This window comes from Alosa alosa, chromosome 12 (genome assembly GCF_017589495.1).
Source record: "Alosa alosa isolate M-15738 ecotype Scorff River chromosome 12, AALO_Geno_1.1, whole genome shotgun sequence".
NCBI classification, from domain to species: Eukaryota; Metazoa; Chordata; class Actinopteri; order Clupeiformes; family Clupeidae; genus Alosa; species Alosa alosa.
In genome coordinates this window covers 3,665,975-3,688,032 of record NC_063200.1, presented here as the reverse complement: position 1 = coordinate 3,688,032, position 22,058 = coordinate 3,665,975, and the positions used below count along the sequence as shown (strand labels likewise).

The following is a 22,058-nucleotide window of genomic DNA, read 5'->3' as shown; positions in this document are numbered from 1 at the left end:
AGAGAGGAGGAGGTGGCGCAGGGGAGGAGGAGGAGGAGGTGGTGCAGGAGGGGGGCGGGGGGAAAGGGACTGTTCATTCCACAGAGAGCCAGTGAAAGGAGGGGGCCTGGTGTGAGCGCCTTTGCTGCCAGCAAACCCCTCTCCACCCCCCCAGCCCCAGCCCCATATGCCCCACTAGAGGATTAACTGACTAAGTGACAGGAGCGACATCCGCTTCTCGGGACCTTTGTGAAAGTGTCAGGGAAGGCGCACACACACACTGAGCGCAGCCGAACAGCACAGCCTCCTCATTGTCTTCACCCCGCCTCAGGAGTACTGCAAGACTCTGCATGGATCAGTGGCTACAGACATACAGACCTGTCATTATTTACCCCTTATATTAAAACGCACTTCCTCATTAGGGAGCAGCACGGCCCTCTTTCATCTTGACTGTCTCTCCTTCTCTTTTCCACTTTGTCTCCCTGTTTCTCTCTTCTCTCTCTCTCTCTCTCTTCTCTCTTCTCTCTCTCTCTCTCTCTGTCTCTCTCACCTACTCTGTTCTGGCCCTGCTGAAGGGGACACTTTCATCAGTCTGTGTGTAAATCTGATTCCGGCGGTAGGCAGACACTGTGGCCCGCATGTGAGCAGCTCTTTATCCAGCTGTCACAAGGCATTACAGGCCAGAGATGAGCACAGAGCAGCGCTCACACTGGAGGATGCACAGTGGGAAAGGGGTGACCGCAGGACGCGGCAGTGGACTCACACACACACACACACACACCCCAGAACACGCTAGTGTAGAGACTCTGCACCCTATGAATGATTAAATGAGCTCAATAGTTGTTATAATGAAGTGATGTGCGGTCAGTGTGTAGTGGAGGTGTGTGTGTTTCTGACCAACTGTAGTCCTCTCTCCTCCAGCCCCCAGCTCAGCAGTCTGTGGAGGTGTGTGTGTAGTGGAGGTCAGTGTGTAGTGGAGGTGTGTGTGTTTCTGACCAACTGTAGTCCTCTCTCCTCCAGCCCCCAGCTCAGCAGTATGTGGAGGTGTATGTGTAGTGGAGGTGTGTGTGTAGTGGAGGTCAGTGTGTAGTGGAGGTCAGTGTGTGGTGGAGGTGTGTGTGTGTGGTGGAGGTGTGTGTGTAGTGGAGGTCATTGTGTAGTGGAGGTGTGTGTGTAGTGGAGGTGTGTGTGTGTAGTGGAGGTGTGTGTGTGTAGTGGAGGTGTGTGTGTGTAGTGGAGGGGTGTGTGTGTAGTGGAGGCGTGTGTGTAGTGGAGGTGTGTGTGTTTCTGACCGACTGCAGTCCTCTCTCCTCCAGCCCCCAGCTCAGCGGTCTGGTCCAGGAACGGCGGACAGGGCCCATCCTCTCCCAACTATGAGGCTCCGCTGCACTCTCTGGTGAGTCAGGACAACTCCTCCGCCACACTCACCCAGTCCACCACTATCCTTAAACCGCTCGCCATTTTACTACATTTCCATTTTTAATAGACCTTTACACTTAAAACACATAGAGTGCTGTAGTCACATAGTTTACAATTAAGTGGCGTAGAGTCCAGTTGTTTAGTGTAGACGTCTGTAGAGTCCAGTTGTTTAGTGTAGACGTCTGTAGAGTCCAGTTGTTTAGTGTGAGCGTCTGTAGAGTCCAGTTGTTTAGTGTGAGCGTCTGTAGAGTCCAGTTGTTTAGTGTAGGCGTCTGTAGAGTCCAGTTGTTTAGTGTAGACGTCTGTAGAGTCCAGTTGTTTAGTGTAGGCGTCTGTAGAGTCCAGTTGTTTAGTGTAGGCGTCTGTAGAGTCCAGTTGTTTAGTGTAGACGCCTGTAGAGTCCAGTTGTTTAGTGTAGACGCCTGTAGAGTCCAGTTGTTTAGTGTAGGCGCCTGTAGAGTCCAGTTGTTTAGTGTAGGCGCCTGTAGAGTCCAGTTGTTTAGTGTAGACGCCTGTAGAGTCCAGTTGTTTAGTGTAGACGCCTGTAGAGTCCAGTTGTTTAGTGTAGACGCCTGTAGAGTCCAGTTGTTTAGTGTAGGCGCCTGTAGAGTCCAGTTGTTTAGTGTAGGCGTCTGTAGAGTCCAGTTGTTTAGTGTAGACGTCTGTAGAGTCCAGTTGTTTAGTGTAGATGTCTGTAGAGTCCAGTTGTTTAGTGTAGACGTCTGTAGAGTCCAGTTGTTTAGTGTAGGCGTCTGTAGAGTCCAGTTGTTTAGTGTAGGCGCCTGTAGAGTCCAGTTGTTTAGTGTAGACGCCTGTAGAGTCCAGTTGTTTAGTGTAGACGCCTGTAGAGTCCAGTTGTTTAGTGTAGACGCCTGTAGAGTCCAGTTGTTTAGTGTAGACGCCTGTAGAGTCCAGTTGTTTAGTGTAGACGCCTGTAGAGTCCAGTTGTTTAGTGTAGACGCCTGTAGAGTCCAGTTGTTTAGTGTAGATGTCTGTAGAGTCCAGTTGTTTAGTGTAGATGTCTGTAGAGTCCAGTTGTTTAGTGTAGATGTCTGTAGAGTCCAGTTGTTTAGTGTAGGCGTCTGTAGAGTCCAGTTGTTTAGTGTAGACGCCTGTAGAGTCCAGTTGTTTAGTGTAGATGTCTGTAGAGTCCAGTTGTTTAGTGTAGATGTCTGTAGAGTCCAGTTGTTTAGTGTAGACGCCTGTAGAGTCCAGTTGTTTAGTGTAGACGCCTGTAGAGTCCAGTTGTTTAGTGTAGACGCCTGTAGAGTCCAGTTGTTTAGTGTAGACGCCTGTAGAGTCCAGTTGTTTAGTGTAGACGCCTGTAGAGTCCAGTTGTTTAGTGTAGACGCCTGTAGAGTCCAGTTGTTTAGTGTAGGCGTCTGTAGAGTCCAGTTGTTTAGTGTAGGCGTCTGTAGAGTCCAGTTGTTTAGTGTAGACGTCTGTAGAGTCCAGTTGTTTAGTGTAGGCGTCTGTAGAGTCCAGTTGTTTAGTGTAGGCGTCTGTAGAGTCCAGTTGTTTAGTGTAGACGCCTGTAGAGTCCAGTTGTTTAGTGTAGACGCCTGTAGAGTCCAGTTGTTTAGTGTAGATGTCTGTAGAGTCCAGTTGTTTAGTGTAGATGTCTGTAGAGTCCAGTTGTTTAGTGTAGATGTCTGTAGAGTCCAGTTGTTTAGTGTAGATGTCTGTAGAGTCCAGTTGTTTAGTGTAGACGTCTGTAGAGTCCAGTTGTTTAGTGTAGGCGTCTGTAGAGTCCAGTTGTTTAGTGTAGACGTCTGTAGAGTCCAGTTGTTTAGTGTAGACGCCTGTAGAGCAGGCATTGAGGGACGGCTGGAGGCGGCTGGGCAGCGCCATCCGTCCCTCGCGGAAGTCGCGTGAGCCCTCCCCGCCATGCCCAGTAGCCACGGCGACATGCACAGCCTCATCGGCCCCGCCCACAACGGAGCCATGGGCGGCCTGGGCTCCAGCTACGGGACCGGCCTTCTCTCCGCCAACCGCCACGCCATCATGGTGAGTGACCTCTGCGTGAGCATGTCTGAGTGTGTGTCATACGAGACGAGAAACATTTGACGAGCTTATTCTTAGCCTTCTTTAGAAAACACGCGCGCGCACACGCGCGCACACACACACAGCTGATGGCTTTTCATTGATTTTTTCTCTTGGATGGACAACAATCCAAAGGACATTGAAGGAAGTGCAAATGTGTTATTAACCACAGTAGTACAAAGAGAAAAGATGGTGGAAAAGCAAGGGAATGTGGAGAGGAAAATGAGAGAGACACACACACACACACACACACACACACACACACACACACACACACACATACATACACACACACACACACACACACACACACACACAAGGCAGCAACAGCAGAGTGTGTCTTATGAAGCTTGACGACTACCACATGTCTGTGGTGCAGCGCTGTGGAATGTGTGACATGTTGATGCAATTCAAGCTCAGACCTCCTCTGCTCTCACTCACTTTTCCCTTCCTTTCTATCTCTCTCTTTCTATCACTCTCTTTCTATCACTCTCTCTTCCTCTCTCTTTCTATCACTCTCTCTTCCTCTCTCTTTCCTCACCTCACTCCTACTCTTCCTCATGTCACTCTATGGGGTTGAGAAAGATGTTGTGACCATCAGAAGAGATTTTGTGTGTGTGTGTGTGTGTGTGTGTGTTTTGTTTCAACATCTTCAATATCCCCAAAACCCCCCAACTCTCTGGACACTTGCTCTATGCCTGCGGGTCAGGACTGACTCCGGAACAGTGAGGTCACCACCAGTACCACACAACAGGCCGAGCACATCCATTTCTGTACATAGACACACACACACACACACACATCTGCTAGTCAAGCCACATGGTGTAGCACACAGCACATGGCCATGTATGAACAAACACACACACACAGACACACACTCACACACTCGTCAGACCACTGCGCATGGTCAGCAACAGACAGACTGGGGCTAAATAAAGGAAATGGCTTTGGGATTCAGTCAGACCTAAGCCCTGGCTATGAATGTATTCCACACAGGCACAGGGAGGAGGAGGAGGAGAGGGAGGGAGGAGGGAGAGAGGGAGGGAGGGAGAGAGGGAGAAAAAGTGAAGGGGGAGGTTCACTTCAAAACATCAAGGAAGATGCTGGTAATCTTTTCCATATTTAAGGTTGTTTTTTTTCTACTTGAAACAAGCCATAAAGAGGCAGCCAGCTGTGGGGAGTTAAGCTTCAGTGGGAGGCAGGGAGAGAGGAAACACATGGGACTAGGCTGGAATCCTCACCACACACACTACACACACACACCTTCCCACAAACACTCAGGCAGACACACTAGCCATGCATATCTACAGTACTATACAGTATATGTGCATGTGTGTATTCTAGTCTCTAGATCACACGAGAAGCACATATATAGACTGCAGTACATAAACACAGCCAGGGCCCTACAGGCATTGTGTGTTGTGCTCTTATCTACAGTAGTGCACCACTAGTGGTAAGTGCGGGGATGCCGCAGTGGTGCGGCATGAAGAAAGACTGATATTTAACAGCATCACCAGCAACACTGAAGCTCCTGCACATTTGTGTGAGCCTTGTTTTGTGAGTCATGGGGAATAGTAAGACCCTTCTCACGCAAAGTCTGTGATGAAGCCGCACACACACACACACACGTACACAGGTAGTGGCAGCAGGCATGTGGCTTTGGCTCTGACTATATCCATGTGCCTTTAGGGGCCCGTAATTAGCCGTTTCTGCACGAGCTCTGAGAGGCGGTAATGTTGTTGTGTTTATTTGTCTTTCCCTGTCAGTAAGAGCGGCCTTTGTTTGCCTCGCGTTCCCAGCACTGATGAGGCTGTTTTCTTAATACAAACAAACACTGAGCAGAGTCTGCATCTCATAAATGCCGGTGATCTGCAGGGGCGAGCCCCCAGGTCCCCTTGCTTATTTGGCAGTGCGGGGACTCGGTGGCCTGGAGAGGGGGGTCCAGGGGGCCCCTGGCCCTCTGCTCTGCGTCCCGACGAGGGCCCCACACACACACACACACACAGCCTGTTTATTTGCACACCTCTCACCTCCCGCCGGAATCGGAGGAAACACACACACGCTCACACGCACATGTGACTGCCACCTCAGCCCCACGGCGCAGACTGACCCCCCCCCCCCTTCGCCCGATGACATTAACCATACGGCTGTCCGTCAAGACCGGGAGAGAGGGAGCGCAGAGCCGAGCGAGAGGGAGGACAGGAACGCGAGATGGTTAGAGGGGGAACAGGAAGGAGGAAAAAAACTCTGCTGGTCAGGGGTTTGGGTTACGTGCTTGTGCTGCGCACATGCACTGTGGGGCGTGTTTGATTGAGGAGTGATATGATTGGTCTCTTATGAGGGTATTTGTGTGTGTGTGTGTGTGTGCGCAGTAGTGAGGAGTGTTCCATGGGAATCAGGAGAGATATTTGCCACAACATCCCACAGCCTTCCACTGATTACAGCGCTTAAGTCACACTCCAGCCATCTGCTGTTCTCATCACCCATTTACACCACGCACACCCCAGCCCAAGAACATGCGCACACACACACACACACACAGATAAACAGGCCCTTACTCACACGCTCATACTGCACACACACACACTTATACACTCACACATGCACACATACTCCCACACCAGTCCCCAACACCCAGAGAGGAGGTTTGAGGATTGTCCTATTGAAACGATAATGTGCTTAAAACACCTGTTCGTGACAGATTAAAGTAGATCTCATGTCATTTGAGCCCCTATTGCACATTGATGGAGCTGTTTCTGATGGGCTGTTTAGCTCAACTACATTTCTCTGGATTGTTCTGCGTTAGAGGCGAAAGGAAACATCTGCTTAACCTTTTTTTTTCTTCCTCCTGGCTGTTCTCTTTTGTTGTGGAGCAAAGCTATAGCCCTGAGAGTCAGATGGCAGAGAGCTCGAATGTGCATCTCGTTAAGATGACCACACTGCGGGCAGTGTCCCTGAAGTGGAGGAAAGCTGCGCCGCGATGCTCATTTCTAAATGTGTGTGTGTGTGTGTGTGTGTGTGTGTGTGTGTGTGTGTGTGTGTGTGTGTGTGAGTGAGAGTGTGTGTGTGCGCGAGTGTGTGCGTGCGTGAGTGAGTGAGGTGTGTGTGAGTGTGAGAAAGTCAGCGTCTGTGTGAGAGCCCACTCCCCTACTGCTTGGTCCAGTCCACGTGAGGGAGGCTGTTTGCATGGGGGGTTGGGTTGGTTGGTGGGAAAAGTTGGTCACCTGGTTGAGATCTGCGGGGTGTGCATGACACCTCCTCCCCCCTCCTCCTTCCCACCTCCCCTTCCCACCTCCTCCCCCCTCCTCCTTCCCACCTCCTCCTTCCCACCTCCCCCTTCTCCTCCTCTTCAACCCCCCCCACCCCTCCCCTTGGGAAACAGCTGGATCATATTTGGAGAGTTGCTTTCCTACAAGCCAGGAGTCAGAGACTGGGGAGGCTGAGGTCATGGGGAAAGCAGGTGCTCTCATGATGTGTCTGAGAGGAGCGTTACGGAGCAGGGGGGGGATCAGCGTGGGCGTGGGGATAGTGAGGCTCGGGGGGGGGGGGGGGGGGGGGTGTTTTGGTTGGAGTTTGAAGGGAGGCATGTGTTTCTCTGCTGTCACTGGTGTCAGTGTGTGAGTACGGCGTGAGAGAGGGAGAGAGGGAAAGAGTAAGAGAGGGAGGGGGAGGGGAGGGATGCAGCTCTTTGCTTCTTAAGCGATTTGCCTAATGCGCTTTGTTCACAGTCTAATGTTGTAAAGACACACCAGATAACCCCACACATTTCAGCTTTCCTGTGGCACTGGCTCTGCCAACAAACACATGCAGGCACAATAACGCAGTGTCCCACCTATTCATTCTGTAACGACCTGACCATTCCCCATCTCCCCTCCCACACACACACACACACACACACACACACACACACACACACACACACACACACACACACACACACAAACTTAAACATCCGCAAACCCTCATCACATGTCAAGGGTTGAGCAGGGTAGGTGCGTCATTATGACCTAATCTTTAAACACTTTCAGCAGTTCACCGAGGCTGAGTGTTCCTCTAAGCAGTTTAAATGGATGCGTGGCCTATTAGTAGGCAGGAGCTGGGCGCATTACAGCTTAAAAGAGTCGGAGTAATACCTTTTAAAAGTGTCTCCCTTCTGAATAAATAGAGCCATAAGCTGCAGTAAATCTTCTGGAGATAGCAGATTGTGGTCAAAAGCCATCCGATCTGTGGCCTTTTAAAAGGGAGCTAAACTTCCACCCCGTTTGGGAGCTGGAGATGGAGGGAGGGAGGTGCACAGGATGAGAGAGGAGCTGCGCTCCCAATCTTGTGTGTGTGTGTGCTCCCAATCTTGTTCTCAACCAGGAAAGGGGAAATAGATGCCCCCTTCTCTTTTACTGTGATTAAATGGGCACCCACGGCAAAAAAAAAAAAAAAAAAAAAAAACAGGTTACGTAAAGTCCTGCTCAAAAACCAAACACAGGAGAGACCAAAGGAGCTTGAGTTGGGGAAATCTAGGAAGCTGCATGCGGCATGTAGACGTGGAGATTGTTGGTGTCAGAAAGTCACTAAATCCCTGCCCAGAAAACACTGTGATGTGTGGTTCATTAAAAAGCTTTAGCTCTGTTTTTGCCCGGTCCAGGCAGTGTTTTTACACGAAACAGAATGACACACTGGCGTTTGGAGTGTGCATGTGTAATGGAACTTGTCTGTTATTATGTAGCAGAACTGTAGCCGCCACATCCGCACTCCCTCACTTCTCGACCAACACAGGTGCTGACACAAGTTTCAGTCAGTGCCACAAATGTGGTCACACTTTGAAAGTTTGGGGGTGGTTTTGAGAAAATGGTGGTTTTGGCATCGCTCTGCATATGCAGAAACTGTACGGGGGTACACAAACACTTATCTGTGACTAAAATACAGGAAGTGGTAAGGGTAATTAAGTCATGTGTGCACGCGTATGTATGTGTGAGAGTGCATGGAAGAGAGTGTGTGTGTGTGTGTGTGTGTGTGTGTGTGTGTGTGTGTCTGGGTGTCTAAGACGCACAAAGGCACACTATTATACTCCCATTTTTTTGCCGACGACCCCGAGCCCTCCCCCCCTCGCCGTGGAAACGCCGGCTTGACAGAGGCAGGCTTTGTGATGCGACTTTTCCACGGCCACCCCAGAAGCTGCAGCCCCAGTGTGCCCCCTGCTGTCTGCAGCGTGCCACAGCATGCACCCCCTTCCTCCCTCTCCCAAGCACACCGCCCGGCTCCAGTGGAAGCACTAAAAGATGGATTGTGCGCTCTGTCCAGACTGTGTATCTGAGCTAAAGTGCTTAAGCTGGGCCTGCCCATTAAAGCTGCCTTTAGACGAGCACCCCCGCACCCAGCACTCCCACCTCGCTGTGCCCAGGGTCGTCCAGTCGGTCCGGTCCGTCAGAAGAGCACATTCCCCCTTAATCCGCTTTCTAATCTGGCCTGCTTATGTTTGCCCCTAACAACTTGGACATGAAAACATAAAATTTGTGGCTAATCGTTGCGTCTAAGACTTCTGACATGACACTTCTACTGGAGATCACGGAGGAACAGCTGTCGTGTATGTGTGAGGGAGACAAAAAGATGAAGTCATGGGAAAGGTATGCTTGAGCCTCCAGTGACAAATTGCATTCAGACGGCGATTCATTCATCAGACTTGGGACTGTGGAATCTACAGCGTGAATTCCCTCTTCTTTAAATAGGGCCATGAAGGGAGGCTTTACACAAACAGGAAGCACAAACATGCAATTATACTCTTACTTAATTACGAAGGGAAACAAGACCTGTATGTTCTAATGCCCTCTCACATGTGGTCGTATGTGCTGCTTGCTCTCTCCTGGGTATATGCATTTGCACATAAGTATATGCATATGCATAGAGAGCAGTGCCTCTTGCTGGCAATGCATACAGGCCCAGGCCTGTTTTAATTGAATTAACATCTAAAGACGCTACATCTGCAGTTCCAGTGCACTCTAAATCTTTAGCAGCTGTGCTGGCCCACAGGACCAGGTTCCCATTCAGGGCCAGAGGAACAGTTAGGCGCTCACACACTGCACTATGTGTGTGTGGCTTGCATCAGCAAGAGGAGAGTGGCGCTCTCTGCCAAATGAAACTTCCTTCTTGCAACCAGACCAATGCATCAGTGTTTTCAATTGGTCTTTACAGGGAGAATTGGAAAGTAATACTCACGCAATACACAGGCACATGTGAACAGACACACACACACACACACATACAGACACATACACACACAGTGCGCATGTCTTGACCTCCCCTCGATTGTAGCGCGTCTTTAGGTCCTGACACCCCACAATGATAAATACAAAGTTGTTTGATGTCCACCCACATCCTTTTTTTTCTGCCCACAGAGGAAGTCAATTTGTTCCAACCATTCAGAATAATGTAAACCATTCTCCTTAAGCAAGCCTGCTTTTTTCCCCCTTCTCCTCTCTTCTCCTCCGGCCCTTCCCACCATCCCACCAAATGCTTTTGTTCATCACTTTCAATTGTTTGTGAGAGTCGAGGGCTATTTTTAGGGCCATAAACTTGTCGCCCTATTGTATCACTGTTTGACGGATGGCCTCTTGATTCAGACGCTGACCTTGGGATGAAGACTTGCACGCGCAAAAACACACACACGGCATGCATACACACACACACACACGCACAGGGCAGGCCTTGTGTGATCGAGCTGCTTTGGAATGTGTTGATTTAGTCTCACCATGGTCTGTCGCTTTCATAACAGCACAGTGAAGTTTCATATATGAACCAACATTTTGTTTTCCCATGTAGGCTGTTTCATTCAGTGACAAGCTGTTTAGCATCTTTTGTGCCATAAAAAAATCATGTTGCTGATAAAAGAAATTCTCCCCTTATTCAGTCCCATTTGCGGATTTCTAGTGGTGTGGAAAGACTGGCGTTTTAAGTAAGATATTATTTGTACTTCCTGTCCGTCTGGCAGTTTTAATAATAATAATAAGCTTTATTTGTATAGCACCTTTCATACACAGAATGCAGCTCAAAGTGCTTTACATTTGAAGCATGTAAAACAATAATAGTCAGTCAGTCATTATCAATCACTTTTCTTCATTGCTAGGGGCCGTTTATGATCCACTCAGCAACATATCAAAAATGTAGAAAATGACATGTCAAAAGACTGGCAGCCTTTAGGACAGAGAAGATGCTGGATTCAAACACCTGCTGTTGCTGTCACGTATAAATACTGTTAGCCATACTTGTTCCCCACATGTTCTCTTCTTAATAGAATCTCTTTACACATCTCCTAAATGCCACTGTATCTGTTTTTTTTTTTTTTAATTTTTCTCATCTTTCATTCTTATTCCATCTTTGTTTCCTTCTATGTTGGCCTGGTGAGGTTTTCAGTGCTTTCATTAGAGCGCTGTGATCGTCTGAACGTCACGTTTCATCTTTACTGGTCTGTAGCCAGCCTCTGATGGCACTTATGCAGTAATAGTGCTGTTTATTACTGTACCGTCATAAGGAAGCAATTTTCCCTCTTCTTTGAACACTGGCCAGGGGTCAGCATGTTTTTGAGCTTTGGGAGGAAAAAGAAAATTGTACACACACACGAGCATACACACAACACACACACACACACACACACACACACACACACACGCACGCACAGAGCCTAGTTCAAAGCCTCATAGAACCCCATCCAAACTTTTCAGACCACCCGACATCATACACTCACTAAGATGCATACTGGAACAGTGAGTAATTTGGTGTGAACTAGAGAGCGAGAGCACGAGTTTTGTTTTTCAGCATTTGATCTACATCATAAAGCCTCTTCCCTCTCCGTCTGAAGTGTTCTCCTAAAGTCTCCTTTTTTTCATTTCCTCTGCTTCCTCCTCTGGCATTCCAAATGCCAAAGCCTTACATGGCCTCTCCGTGCCACGTGTGTTATGCTGTGGAGTTGCCACAGCCATAGACACAGCATCTCTTGTGATAGGGCTATAATTTCATGCTATAGCACATGCGTGCTGACCGAGGTAGTGGCAGGGAGGTCATGACCACTGCCCAGATGCCAGGTCCTTTTTTATGTAACCTCCTGCCCCTAAACAACAGTCTTACACATCTCTCAGTCCTGTGTGTATATGTGTCCGTGTGTGTGTCCATGAAGAGGTGTGGGGAAGACCTGGCTGAAACCTTGGTCGTCATGTATTAAAAAAATCAGACTAGCCCTCTCTGTAAATGTTTACACCTACAGTAGTAACTGCCAACACCAAAACCCTGAAATTTATGACACACTGTACACGACATCCTATTATTTCTAAAAGCCAACATAAGTAGGCTGTTTGAATGTATGGCATGACTACAAATGGGTTTTTACAGTGTGTGTGTTTTTTATTCATGATGCCTAGGTTTTTTATATTGACCTACCAACTCACTACCATGAATAGAGAGCAAAGTTTTGTTGAATACCTCCTGACATTATTCAGATTATCATCACTGGAGACTGATTACTGAAAGGCTGTGATGTGGGGAGCATAATTATATTTTCTTTGTCCCACAAAAATAAACATTAAATACTTGCTCATGTTTGTTAAAAACATCTATGAAGTACTGTTCATGAGGAGTTTGGTCAAAAGCCAACCCTAGTTATTATAGTGTGTGTGTGGGGGGGGTGGATGCCAGCCTACCAGTGCAGGTTATACACTCATACAGGCATACAGAGTGCTCTTAGTTCATACTAACTGAGCTTCAGCTGGCATGGCCTCCTTTCTTTATAGGCCACTTAGTTTAGCATCAGCCAGCACTTTCATTTTGTGGTGTCAAAAGTGCCATGGAAACAATGAAATCAAAGTGCAACCTACGCATTTATCAGGGCTGTGGGAGCACAACACAAAACAAAACAAAACAAAAGACATCAACGACACCACCAGGGGCGACAACAGCCCCGCGCGGATGGCCCCTTTGCCCCTCGCATCGCAGAAAGTTCCGGCGCTCCGCCACTCTTGACCCAGAAACTCCTGCTCGACTCCGGGGCTGCGTAATGGCGGGTGCGTGTGAGGCGCCATCTTCCTGATTAGCGGTGGCACGGCTGACAGGGCGACACCGCGCGGGCTGCTCTCCCCAGCGACGCCCCACACACCGCCGGCTCCCGTCAGCACGCGCTCAGCTCAGCTCCGCTCCAGCCTTGAAATATAAAAAAGCCCCATTAAATATGTACGCCAGAGCCTTCCATCCGCAGCCAGGAGTATGCCTTTTTGCATTTGGGGGCCGCGCGCTGATGAAAGACAAGCAAACAAATGGCGTCTTGGAACACTCCCGTGCCTGTCCCTGCCACAAAAACCCCCTTCGACATTTTCTGATATTTGCATCGAGCTGGGGAGGCGTCGCTGACATCTAGGAGCTGTCAGAGGCTTAGCTGGAATTACAGGCAGGGGGGACCTGGCAGGTACTCAAATTTCTTAAAAAACAGAGTGAAGAAAAAATGGAGGAGAGTGATAGATACAGAAAGGTGGAGTGCAGGCGAGGGAGAGAAGAGACGGAGAGAGGGAGAGCTGTTCTGCCAAATCGCAGTTCCTGACGGATCTCCAGATTCTGTCGGGGGAATTAGGAAGCCCACAATTAAACATATGGGCATTAAGATAATTGTCAGTTGTGTTGGCGGACATGATGGAAGCCAGATGGGGGAGAATCAGCGCACTCCTGTGAGGCTCCCTGGGAGATGGCTCTGCATTTTACCTGCCTCAGCGGCTCCTTCCAGTGTGTCAGTGCTGAAGGAGCGCAGAGGTGCGTGGAGGTGCTCAGCTCCCCCCCTTCACTCCCCCTAACTCTCCCTGCCACTCTACCTCCTCTGCTCTCCCTCCCTCCCTCCCTCTCTCTCTCTCTCTCTCTCTCTCTCGCTTTTCTTCTGCCTCAGTATCTTCTTTTCTAACTTGTTTACCTCTCCTGCTGTTTGAATATTTGCTCTCCTGAACTCCCCTTCACTCTTTTCTTCATGCTGTCTTCTCCTCTCCTCTCACTGCTACTTCTTTTTGCTATGTGTGTGGATAGAGTGCCCTCTATAGGTCACCGGCAGTAGTGTTAGCACGATCATAGAAAAAAATTAGGGAAAGGTTCTCTGGGGGGGCTGTGTGTGTGTGTGTGTGTGTGTGTGTGTGTGTGTGTGATTCTTAGCCTCTGAGTAATGTGTTTTCCCTCCATCGTTGTCTCTGCGCAGGTGGGCGCTCACCGTGAGGATGGCGTGGGCTTGCGTGGCAGTCATCCAATTGTGCCAAACCAAGTGCCAGTCCCACAGCTGCCCGTCCAGTCGGCCACCTCGCCCGACCTGAGCCAGCCAGACCCCTACAGAGGTAAGTGAAAATACACACACACACACACACACACACACACACACACACACACACACACACAGGGCGGGCACCGCTCCGTGAGCGGGCATGCCAAGGCCTCTCGCCGACAGACTCCATTTCACAAAAACAGTGCCACCTCTCCGCAGCCATCTCTCACACTAAGAATACCCCTTGCAAGCTCCCCGCGGCTGAAATGCCCTTAGCAGTTATTCCAATGCCAGAAATGGTACCAACACCAGCTTACAAAACAAAGCCAAACCATTTTCCCCTTTTTTAAAATGCTGAGGCGCATTCTTTTAAATAATTTCTACATTTATACATTGGCATAATTATCATTTCTACATTTAGAATATGATTGGTATATGTGGAAATGGAGAATATACTACAGATCTAACATTAGTTGATATACTTCAGGTTATAAAACTACAAAAGCTACAAGTACTCTGAATATGTCCTAAATAAGTCATAAAATGTTGAATAGAAATTCCGTCCATTGTGTGGTCAGAGAAAAACAGACAGTAGAATATGTAGGCAGAAAACAACTAAAATATTGTACTGAAATGTCAAGTTAACTGGAGCCAGCAACATGCCAACCATATAAAATCAGTGCACTTGGCACTCCCAGAGTGTAATGTGTAAATAATTACGACCCTGCCGAACACACACTTACACACAGTATAGTTGAAATATGAATATGTAAAAGGAAATTGCATATGACCGACGCCGCAGGGTGAATTAGCCTCTGGCGTGTTTAAAGGGGTGAGCAACTGCTCTGTGAAAACTGCCTCCCTGGCAACAAGTCCCCCTGGAAGCCCCAGCCAAGCGACTAATGAGGTGTTGAGCACCATAAAACAAAACAGGGAAACAAAGTTACACAGCCACAGCCTGGGCTTCAGCGCAGCGCCACTCCCCAGTCAAGCACTATAAATAATGTACTCACTATCAAAATATTATTTGTGAATTATAGACCAAGGGAAGTAGTAAAGGCCACTCTGTTTTTCTCCTCCTGCCTGCCGCTGTCGGATTTCTCCCAGACTTCACTTCGACGCTGGAGGGAGTTTCTTAAGCCCCGCAGCTCCGCCGCCACTCTTGTCTTAAATGTACTTTTGGGAGACTAGGAGCGGTGCAGGGGCAGTGATATGAGCTTGGAGTGGCGTTCTCACTTTGATTTTTAACCTCATTAGGGCTGTCAGGGTTGTGCTTTTGGCGGTGGCGGCGGTAACGGGTTTTGTGGAAGTGCACGGACGGGCAAGTGTACAGGATTAGAGCTAAGTTGTTTACGGCCGCGCGTACAGTCATCCATGAATCGTAGCCCTTGTCAAGGTATAGCGTTATGAGCCGGAGTAATATGCGCTCCACATTTCTCCTGAGTGTGCAGGCCTGATTTGATCAGACTCAAAGGGTCCTAGTGTGCGCTCACTATGTCACCTCCCGTGACTTTTGGGACTCGATTGGGTGCTCGAGGCGACGGGTTGCAAGCCCCCAGACTTAACCGGATCAAACTGGCCCTGTGAGCACACAAAAAACCACACAAAGTGGAGAAATCAATTAGAGAGTTGTGTGGGACGTACTCAGCCAGACGGAGATGGCAGGCGAGGGGCGCCACACACAGCCTGGACCGAGTCGATGCATTGTCCCCACCACCGCCCCCTCTCCTCCTATCAGTCCCGTCCAGTTCACGGGAGCCAGTCAAGCTCTTCCACATACGGCCTTTCGCTCCGACTCCCTCTGTCCACCCCCCACCACACACACACACACACGCACACAAGCACACACACACACACACATATATATACACACACACACTTATATCCCCCTCTCTCTCCCTCCCTCTGTCTCTACATGTATCTCTCTCTCTCCCTCCCCTCTCTCTCTCTCTCATGGCTGTTCTGCAGACAGGGCCTGGAGTGTTTGCGCCAGGTCACATGGCTCTGCTTTGTCTAAGTTTAAAGAGAGGCACAGTCACTTGATTTGACTTTGACTGCGCGCTGGAAGAGGGGCATTCAGAGGGGGCATTGAGCGGCGCTGGCATCCGTAAACAGACGCCGGATTGTGCGCTCAGGGCTGGGAAACAGAGGGCTCGGGCTCTTTTAGAGAGGGCCGGTCAGTCCACATAGAGGCCCCGCAGACAGTGTGTCAGGGGGGCCGTGCTTTTTGGGGTGCCTTTCTGACTGACGGAGTGTCTGGACCTGCATGCATCGACACTGGGAGGAGAGCAAAAGGGGCCGAGCGAGAGAGAGTGTGTGTGTGGTGAAAAGAGAGAAAGGCCGAGCGCTGTGTATTGTGCGTCTCCTGGCTGGCAGAAAGAGGGACTGTCTGGGCTGTGGTCTGAAAGCACAGGAGCTGCAGAGTGCTGTGGAGATGCTCGCATGGACGTGGAGATGGAGAGGGTGCCGGGAATAGCAGGGGCAGATTTTAATGGTGATGGCGAGAGTGTGTCTCTTGCCAGTGATGGTAAACAATGGACACAGTGTTCCACGTATTGGATGGGGAGGGGCGGGAGGATTCAGTGGGGGTTGGGGGCCTTTTCTCAATCTCCATACCACTCCGCAATTAGATTTAGATAATTCTGTATTCGGTGGTGCATAAACGATGCATTCAAATACATACCCCACACAGACACACACTTGATAGTGTACGCTCACATGTACACTCGCAGGCTGCATATGTCCATATAATCCCTTTCCCTCTGTGGCTTGCGCTTCTGTTTGTCTTCAATTTTCAGACATATTCCTATTTTCCTGATTACCGAAAAGATTAAAAAGTGGTTGCTGGCACCACTTCAGTGGGCTCAGTTAGTGTCCTTGAGATGACCTGCAAGATGGCCGCCTGCCGCAGTGCCGAGGCTTAAACGATAGTGATATTTTCATTTATTTTTTTGCTGTGGGGTGGTTAACTCGTACGGCTGCTCCCACTCATCTGTGACAGAGAAGCCGTGCCTTACCTCATCTGTCAACCAGTCAAAGCTCAACTCGGCATGCCAGGCCACCATCAGAGGAGAAGCGCAGAAACCATCAGCTGGGCCAAGCCCTTTACATTGTGTTGTACTAACCATCGCTCTCTCTCCCTCTCTCTCTCTCTCCCTCCCTCTCTCTCTTTCCTCCCTCTCCCTCTCCTTTTTTCTCCTCCTCAGCTCTCTCCAGTGGTCTTCAGGGCCAGAGCGCCTCGTCCGTCAGCTCCGAGATCAAGTCCGAGGACGAGGGCGATGAGAACCTGCAGGACAGCAAGTCCGTGGACACCAAGAAGGAGGATCCAGACAACAAGGACCTCAAGGGTCTAGATAGGTCAAGATCTAGGTAACCGTGTCTTCAGTGCTCACTTCATTCAACTCCTCAGTGGGATTTCGATGAAGTGAACAGTGTGCTTTGAGGGGCAGTTAAATGGAGGAAACACCCACAATGTACAGCCGAATGTACAGTTCAGTTTAAAAAAAAAAATCAAGTAATTATGCCTTACACATTGGCAATATAATTTCTACAAAATTCATGAGTAATGCATGTTATATACACTCCTATACACAAAACTTGCACGTATACATTATGCATAATTGACAAATAATCTTTTCCAAAATATTCCACACTCCCCATGGTCTTGAGCCTGGTTTTAGCTGCCCCTCACACATGAGTGTAGGCCCTCTCCAAATTCCAAACGCACCTGGTGCAACCCCACATTCTAGGGTAAACCCAGCCAGGTTTACGAGCTTTCACCTGGAATGAGCAACCTGACACATGTGGACCCCCTTGCCCCGAATCTCAGATGTCCATTGTTGCATTGCTGTGTTGTGAGAGTGCGGTGGAAGTAGTCCAGTGGCCTTTATGGACTGTCCACAGATTACGCTGTCTTTGGTTGAAGCTGTGTGTGCATGGCCATAACATTTCAGCTGTGTGTGCATGGCCATAACATTTCAGTGCTCAATCACAATTGTGGGAAAAAGAGCTGCTGGCTCTGTACTTGAGAGGGATTCCAAGCTAATTTCTGTCCGTCCGTCTGTCTGCCCCCCGTGTGTCCTGTGCTGCCCGATGCTCCACATCCCAACAGTAATAACGATGATGAGGACCTGACCCCAGAGCAGAAGATTGAGCGTGAGCGAGAGCGGAGGATGGCCAACAACGCGCGCGAGCGTCTGCGTGTGCGCGACATCAACGAGGCCTTTAAGGAGCTGGGCCGCATGGTGCAGCTGCACCTGAAGAGCGACAAGCCCCAGACCAAGCTGCTCATACTACACCAGGCCGTCGCCGTCATACTAAGCCTGGAGCAGCAAGTCAGGGGTAAGTGGGGTGTGTGTGGGTGTGTGTGTGTGTGTGGGTGTGGGTGGGTGTGTGGGTGTGTGTGTGGGTGTGGGTGTGTGGGTGAGTGGGGACCGGCTCCACAGCACCACATCTCTGCATGGTGGTGGTGGTGGTAGTGGAGCGGTTCAGGAGCTGGGCTAGCGTGCAGTAGCCTGAAAGTTGTCGGTTCAATTCCCAGCTTCCACCGTTGTGCCCTTGAGTAAGGCACTTAACCCCAAGTTGCTCCGGGGACAGTGTGATCTCTTGTAATATAGCTGACATATGTAAGTCACTTTGGTCAAGTGTCTGCTAAATCTAATGTCATGAAATATAATGTAATCTCATCATCAGGATGGGCACGTTCAATAAGGATGCCCTGGGCTAGCTCACCTAGCTCAGGCATAAAAGCGGTACCTTCACTTTGGGTCCGAGTGAAATAGAAACAAATAAAACTGTCCCATCGTCTGAAATGAATGGATAATTTTGTATGAATGAATAAGTATAAAAAATGTTCACACAGCACAGTTGAAGCCATAATACTTCTTCAATGAGGATTACTTAATGATTTGAATTTCTCCACTGCTCCACTTGAGGGCGCTGTCTCAACTGTAGTTTATCTCTGCTCTGCTCATGCTCTAGGCTTGCCAGTATTTAGAGTGGTGCAATATCTGACTGAATCTTGGCTATCACTAAGAATAACAGGTGAAAGGTGAGCGCTCCTCCTTGTCCTTGAGTCTGGCTCATGTAGGCATTCTTTGCTCTCTTCCACGTGTGTGTGTGTGTGTGTGTGCGTGCGTGCATGCTGCAGAGAGGAACCTGAACCCGAAGGCTGCGTGTCTGAAGAGGCGCGAGGAGGAGAAGGGCTCGTCGGACGGAGCCTCACTCTCGCTGGCCGGTGGCCACCACAGCATGGGCGACGCCTCCAACCCTATGGGACAAATGTAAAAAGCCCCGACATGGTCAGAATACTTCCACTTTAAACTAATCTGCTGTTGCACACGTGTACCAAAAAATAAGCTAAAGCATTCTCAATTGGGTTCTTCTTTAACATCGTCAAGTGCAACAATTTATTATGGAAATAAAAAACAAAGATGAGTAATTAAAAAGAATCCATAATGCACTCAGTCCCCCTACACTGACCGTCCAGCTCCTGTCTTTTGCCTTAAGGCTTCCCTGGACACTCGGGCAAGCGCCTCAGATCTGTCCAGTTCAGCAGATTAGAGTGGAAATCAGGCTTTACTCTGCCAGCATACAGACGCTCTAATTGGTTGCAAATGCAGAGAGCTGAGACTGAGTTCGCTGTGGATGGCAGTAATGGCTTAACAATGGGACTTCACAAACCCTTTCCATTTATCAAAGGCTGGGTACATTTTAACAACAGATTGGCATTAAGTGTGTTATCTGAGTGTGTGTTTGTGCGTGCGTGCGTGCGTTTGTGCGTGAATGACTGTATGTGTGAGTGTGTGTGCGCATGAGTGTGTGTGTGTATGTGTGCGCGCTATTTTTGTTCCTGTAACCCCCCACACACACACACACACACACACACACACACACACCTCCTACACCCCCTGCCTTCACCTGGCTTTTATGTAGATGTATTCATGAATGTGACTCTCTTGTTATTCAGCACACCACTGAGGAAAATGACATCCTCAATCACCTGCAGATGATATTGTTTGTCTTTACACCTCATGCATTAGTGCTCCCATTTGTTGTGTTGCCACCATATAGGCACAGGTTCAGTAGCTGCCCTCAGTGTACCTGCACTTCTGTAGTCAACTCACCAATTAATTAATGTGTCTTGTGTTGTCTTCATTTTTTTTTTTTTTTCTGATACTTGAGTGATTAAGCAGAGGTTAAGGGAAGTCAGGCAACAGCAGAGAACACTAAGGCCTTCAGACTTCTATATCAGAATCTACCTCTTTTTCCATCTGCCGACTATGTCAAGAGCCACCAACAAAATGTCCATACTGCCTTCAAAAGAGCTTGAGGACTGTTAATGTGATGTAGATGATGCTTTGGCGTTAGAGTGAGCACACTCCCTCTGTGGTGAGACTGCAGTGAGCGAGAGGTCGGGCAGCCTCGGTGTTCTCTGCGGTAGCTTAGCATGCGGTCTGCCTCGGGTGGTCCTCCTAACCCCATTCTCTCCTCCTCCAGGTCCAAGCTGCCAGAGTTCATCAAGGCGATGACCGACCACTTCCTTTGACAACGTCACTCGATTCCCACCAACCAATCAGCCAACCAATCAACCAGACCATGATTCAGCTCAGTAATTCAGTCAACCATCTGACCGACCAACTTTTTTTTGTTTTTTCCTGACCTGTCTTATGTCTTCTGTAGAAATACTGGCACATGTACAGGTGAAGGAAAAGAAGAGACACAAGACCTTTTTCCTTTTCTGTTCTTTTCAGCATTCCCAATTTTAAAAGAAAAAAAAAAAGAAACGTACATTTAAAAAAAAAAGTTAAAAAAAAGAAAAAAACAGGATTAAAAGAAAAAGAATATGTGCGCGAAAAATCGATGGGGGACTCCTCAAAACATATCATGATGTTGTACCAACATTGCAGGGCTGGTGCAGCCCTCAGACCGAACGGCAATCTACTCCACACTGTGGGACCTGCGGTCGTGCCTGACTTCCTGTCGGACGTCGAAAACAAAAAGAGATGAATCGAGTCAATCAATCCCACTGGTCTTGAGGGGGCGGGAACAGAACGAGGGGGTTTCCAACTAAAACAAAACAGAAAAGTGATTACAATCTGTGGTAGAAATTGAAAAATCATGTTGAAACTCGCAATAATGACAAAAAGTGTACTTCTAAATTCAGAGCAGATGAATTTGAACGGGACCGTGTGTGAAGGCAACTGCAGCATGGTTGTGCAGGAGAGGATTATGCTACCCCTATAGTGACTCCTAAGCCAGCACACACACATCCACACACACACACAGATACACACATCCCAGAGCCCACAGCACAGCCACTGAACAGAGAGAGAGGGGGACTGCAGTGAGGAGAGGGGGAGGCCGTCATCACATCTTTCCTCTCATAGTCCCAGCAAAGAGGACTGTGAAAGGGTGGAGCGAGAGAGAGAGAGAGGAGAAGAAGAAAGACGGGTTGATTAGAAGGGAGCAGACGTTCGGTCAGGGGCAAGAAAGGTAATGGCTGGTCAGTGTGAACACGGGCAGGAGAGAAGCAGGAACCCAGTGGCTCCTTTACTCCCATCACTCTGGTTGTTGACTTCTCCGTGTGTTTGGTTTTGTTTTCTGCCCTGGTCTAGCCGCTCACAGCTCCTGACCCCCACCCATGCCCCCAGTGCTCCCCTTTGACCCCTGACCCCTCAGCCAACCACCTCCCCCCCCCCCCCCAGAGATGCAACTATGACATGCTACACTTCTACCAATGTGCCTTTTTAGAGTCCATATCATCACACAGCGTGAGGAAGGAGGACCTTATTGGGACTTTTTAGGATGCAAGCTTAGGGAAAAATCGTTTTATTAGGTCATTAGGTCTATGCAGTCAGGTTTTTTACAGCCTGGGATTTAAAAAAAAGTAAAAAGGAAAAAAAAGTATTTTTTGGATAAACTGTATTTAATGTACTGTAATGCTTATATGTAATTAGAAGGCGTGTCCCTGGAGAATAACCTGTTTTGAGTGAGTTATGCCCCTCCCCCAGCCCCGCCCTCTCCATGACCCCCCCTCGGCCCCTTCCTCACCCCCCGCAGCTGGATTTGTTTCCATAGTGAGCGACACGTCTGTTATTGAGCGTTGTATTATAGCTATCAGCTTTTTATCAATATGGGCTTGTCCGTGGGCCACTGTAGTCTTCAGTACAAATGTGTGGTTGTATGTGTAAAACTGATTTTTTTTTCTCTCTTTTTTTAAAAAAAACTTTCTCTTATTCTTTGTCTGTTCTGGTTTCTCTGTCGGGGAAGAAAAAAAAAGGAGACCACTTTTGCTGTGTCTCCCTCTGTGGTTTCGCTTATCCAATCAACACGAGGCACTGAAACTGGA

General features: G+C 48.8%; 1 protein-coding gene across 1 annotated transcript in view; it reads left to right on the top strand.

Annotated features, from left to right (window-relative positions):
- Positions 1–21,352, top strand: part of LOC125304784 (transcription factor 4-like) — a 149,500-nt gene extending 128,148 nt beyond the window's left edge. Inside the window, exons 14-20 of the mRNA XM_048259282.1 lie at positions 1,296–1,442; positions 3,275–3,405; positions 13,649–13,781; positions 16,915–17,065; positions 17,820–18,049; positions 18,858–19,008; positions 20,207–21,352. Coding sequence (XP_048115239.1) covers positions 1,296–1,442; positions 3,275–3,405; positions 13,649–13,781; positions 16,915–17,065; positions 17,820–18,049; positions 18,858–18,994 — 929 coding nt within the window. The 3' untranslated portion in view covers positions 18,995–19,008; positions 20,207–21,352. The remainder of the gene's footprint in view (positions 1–1,295; positions 1,443–3,274; positions 3,406–13,648; positions 13,782–16,914; positions 17,066–17,819; positions 18,050–18,857; positions 19,009–20,206) is intronic.
- The last annotated feature ends 706 nt before the right edge of the window (positions 21,353–22,058 follow it).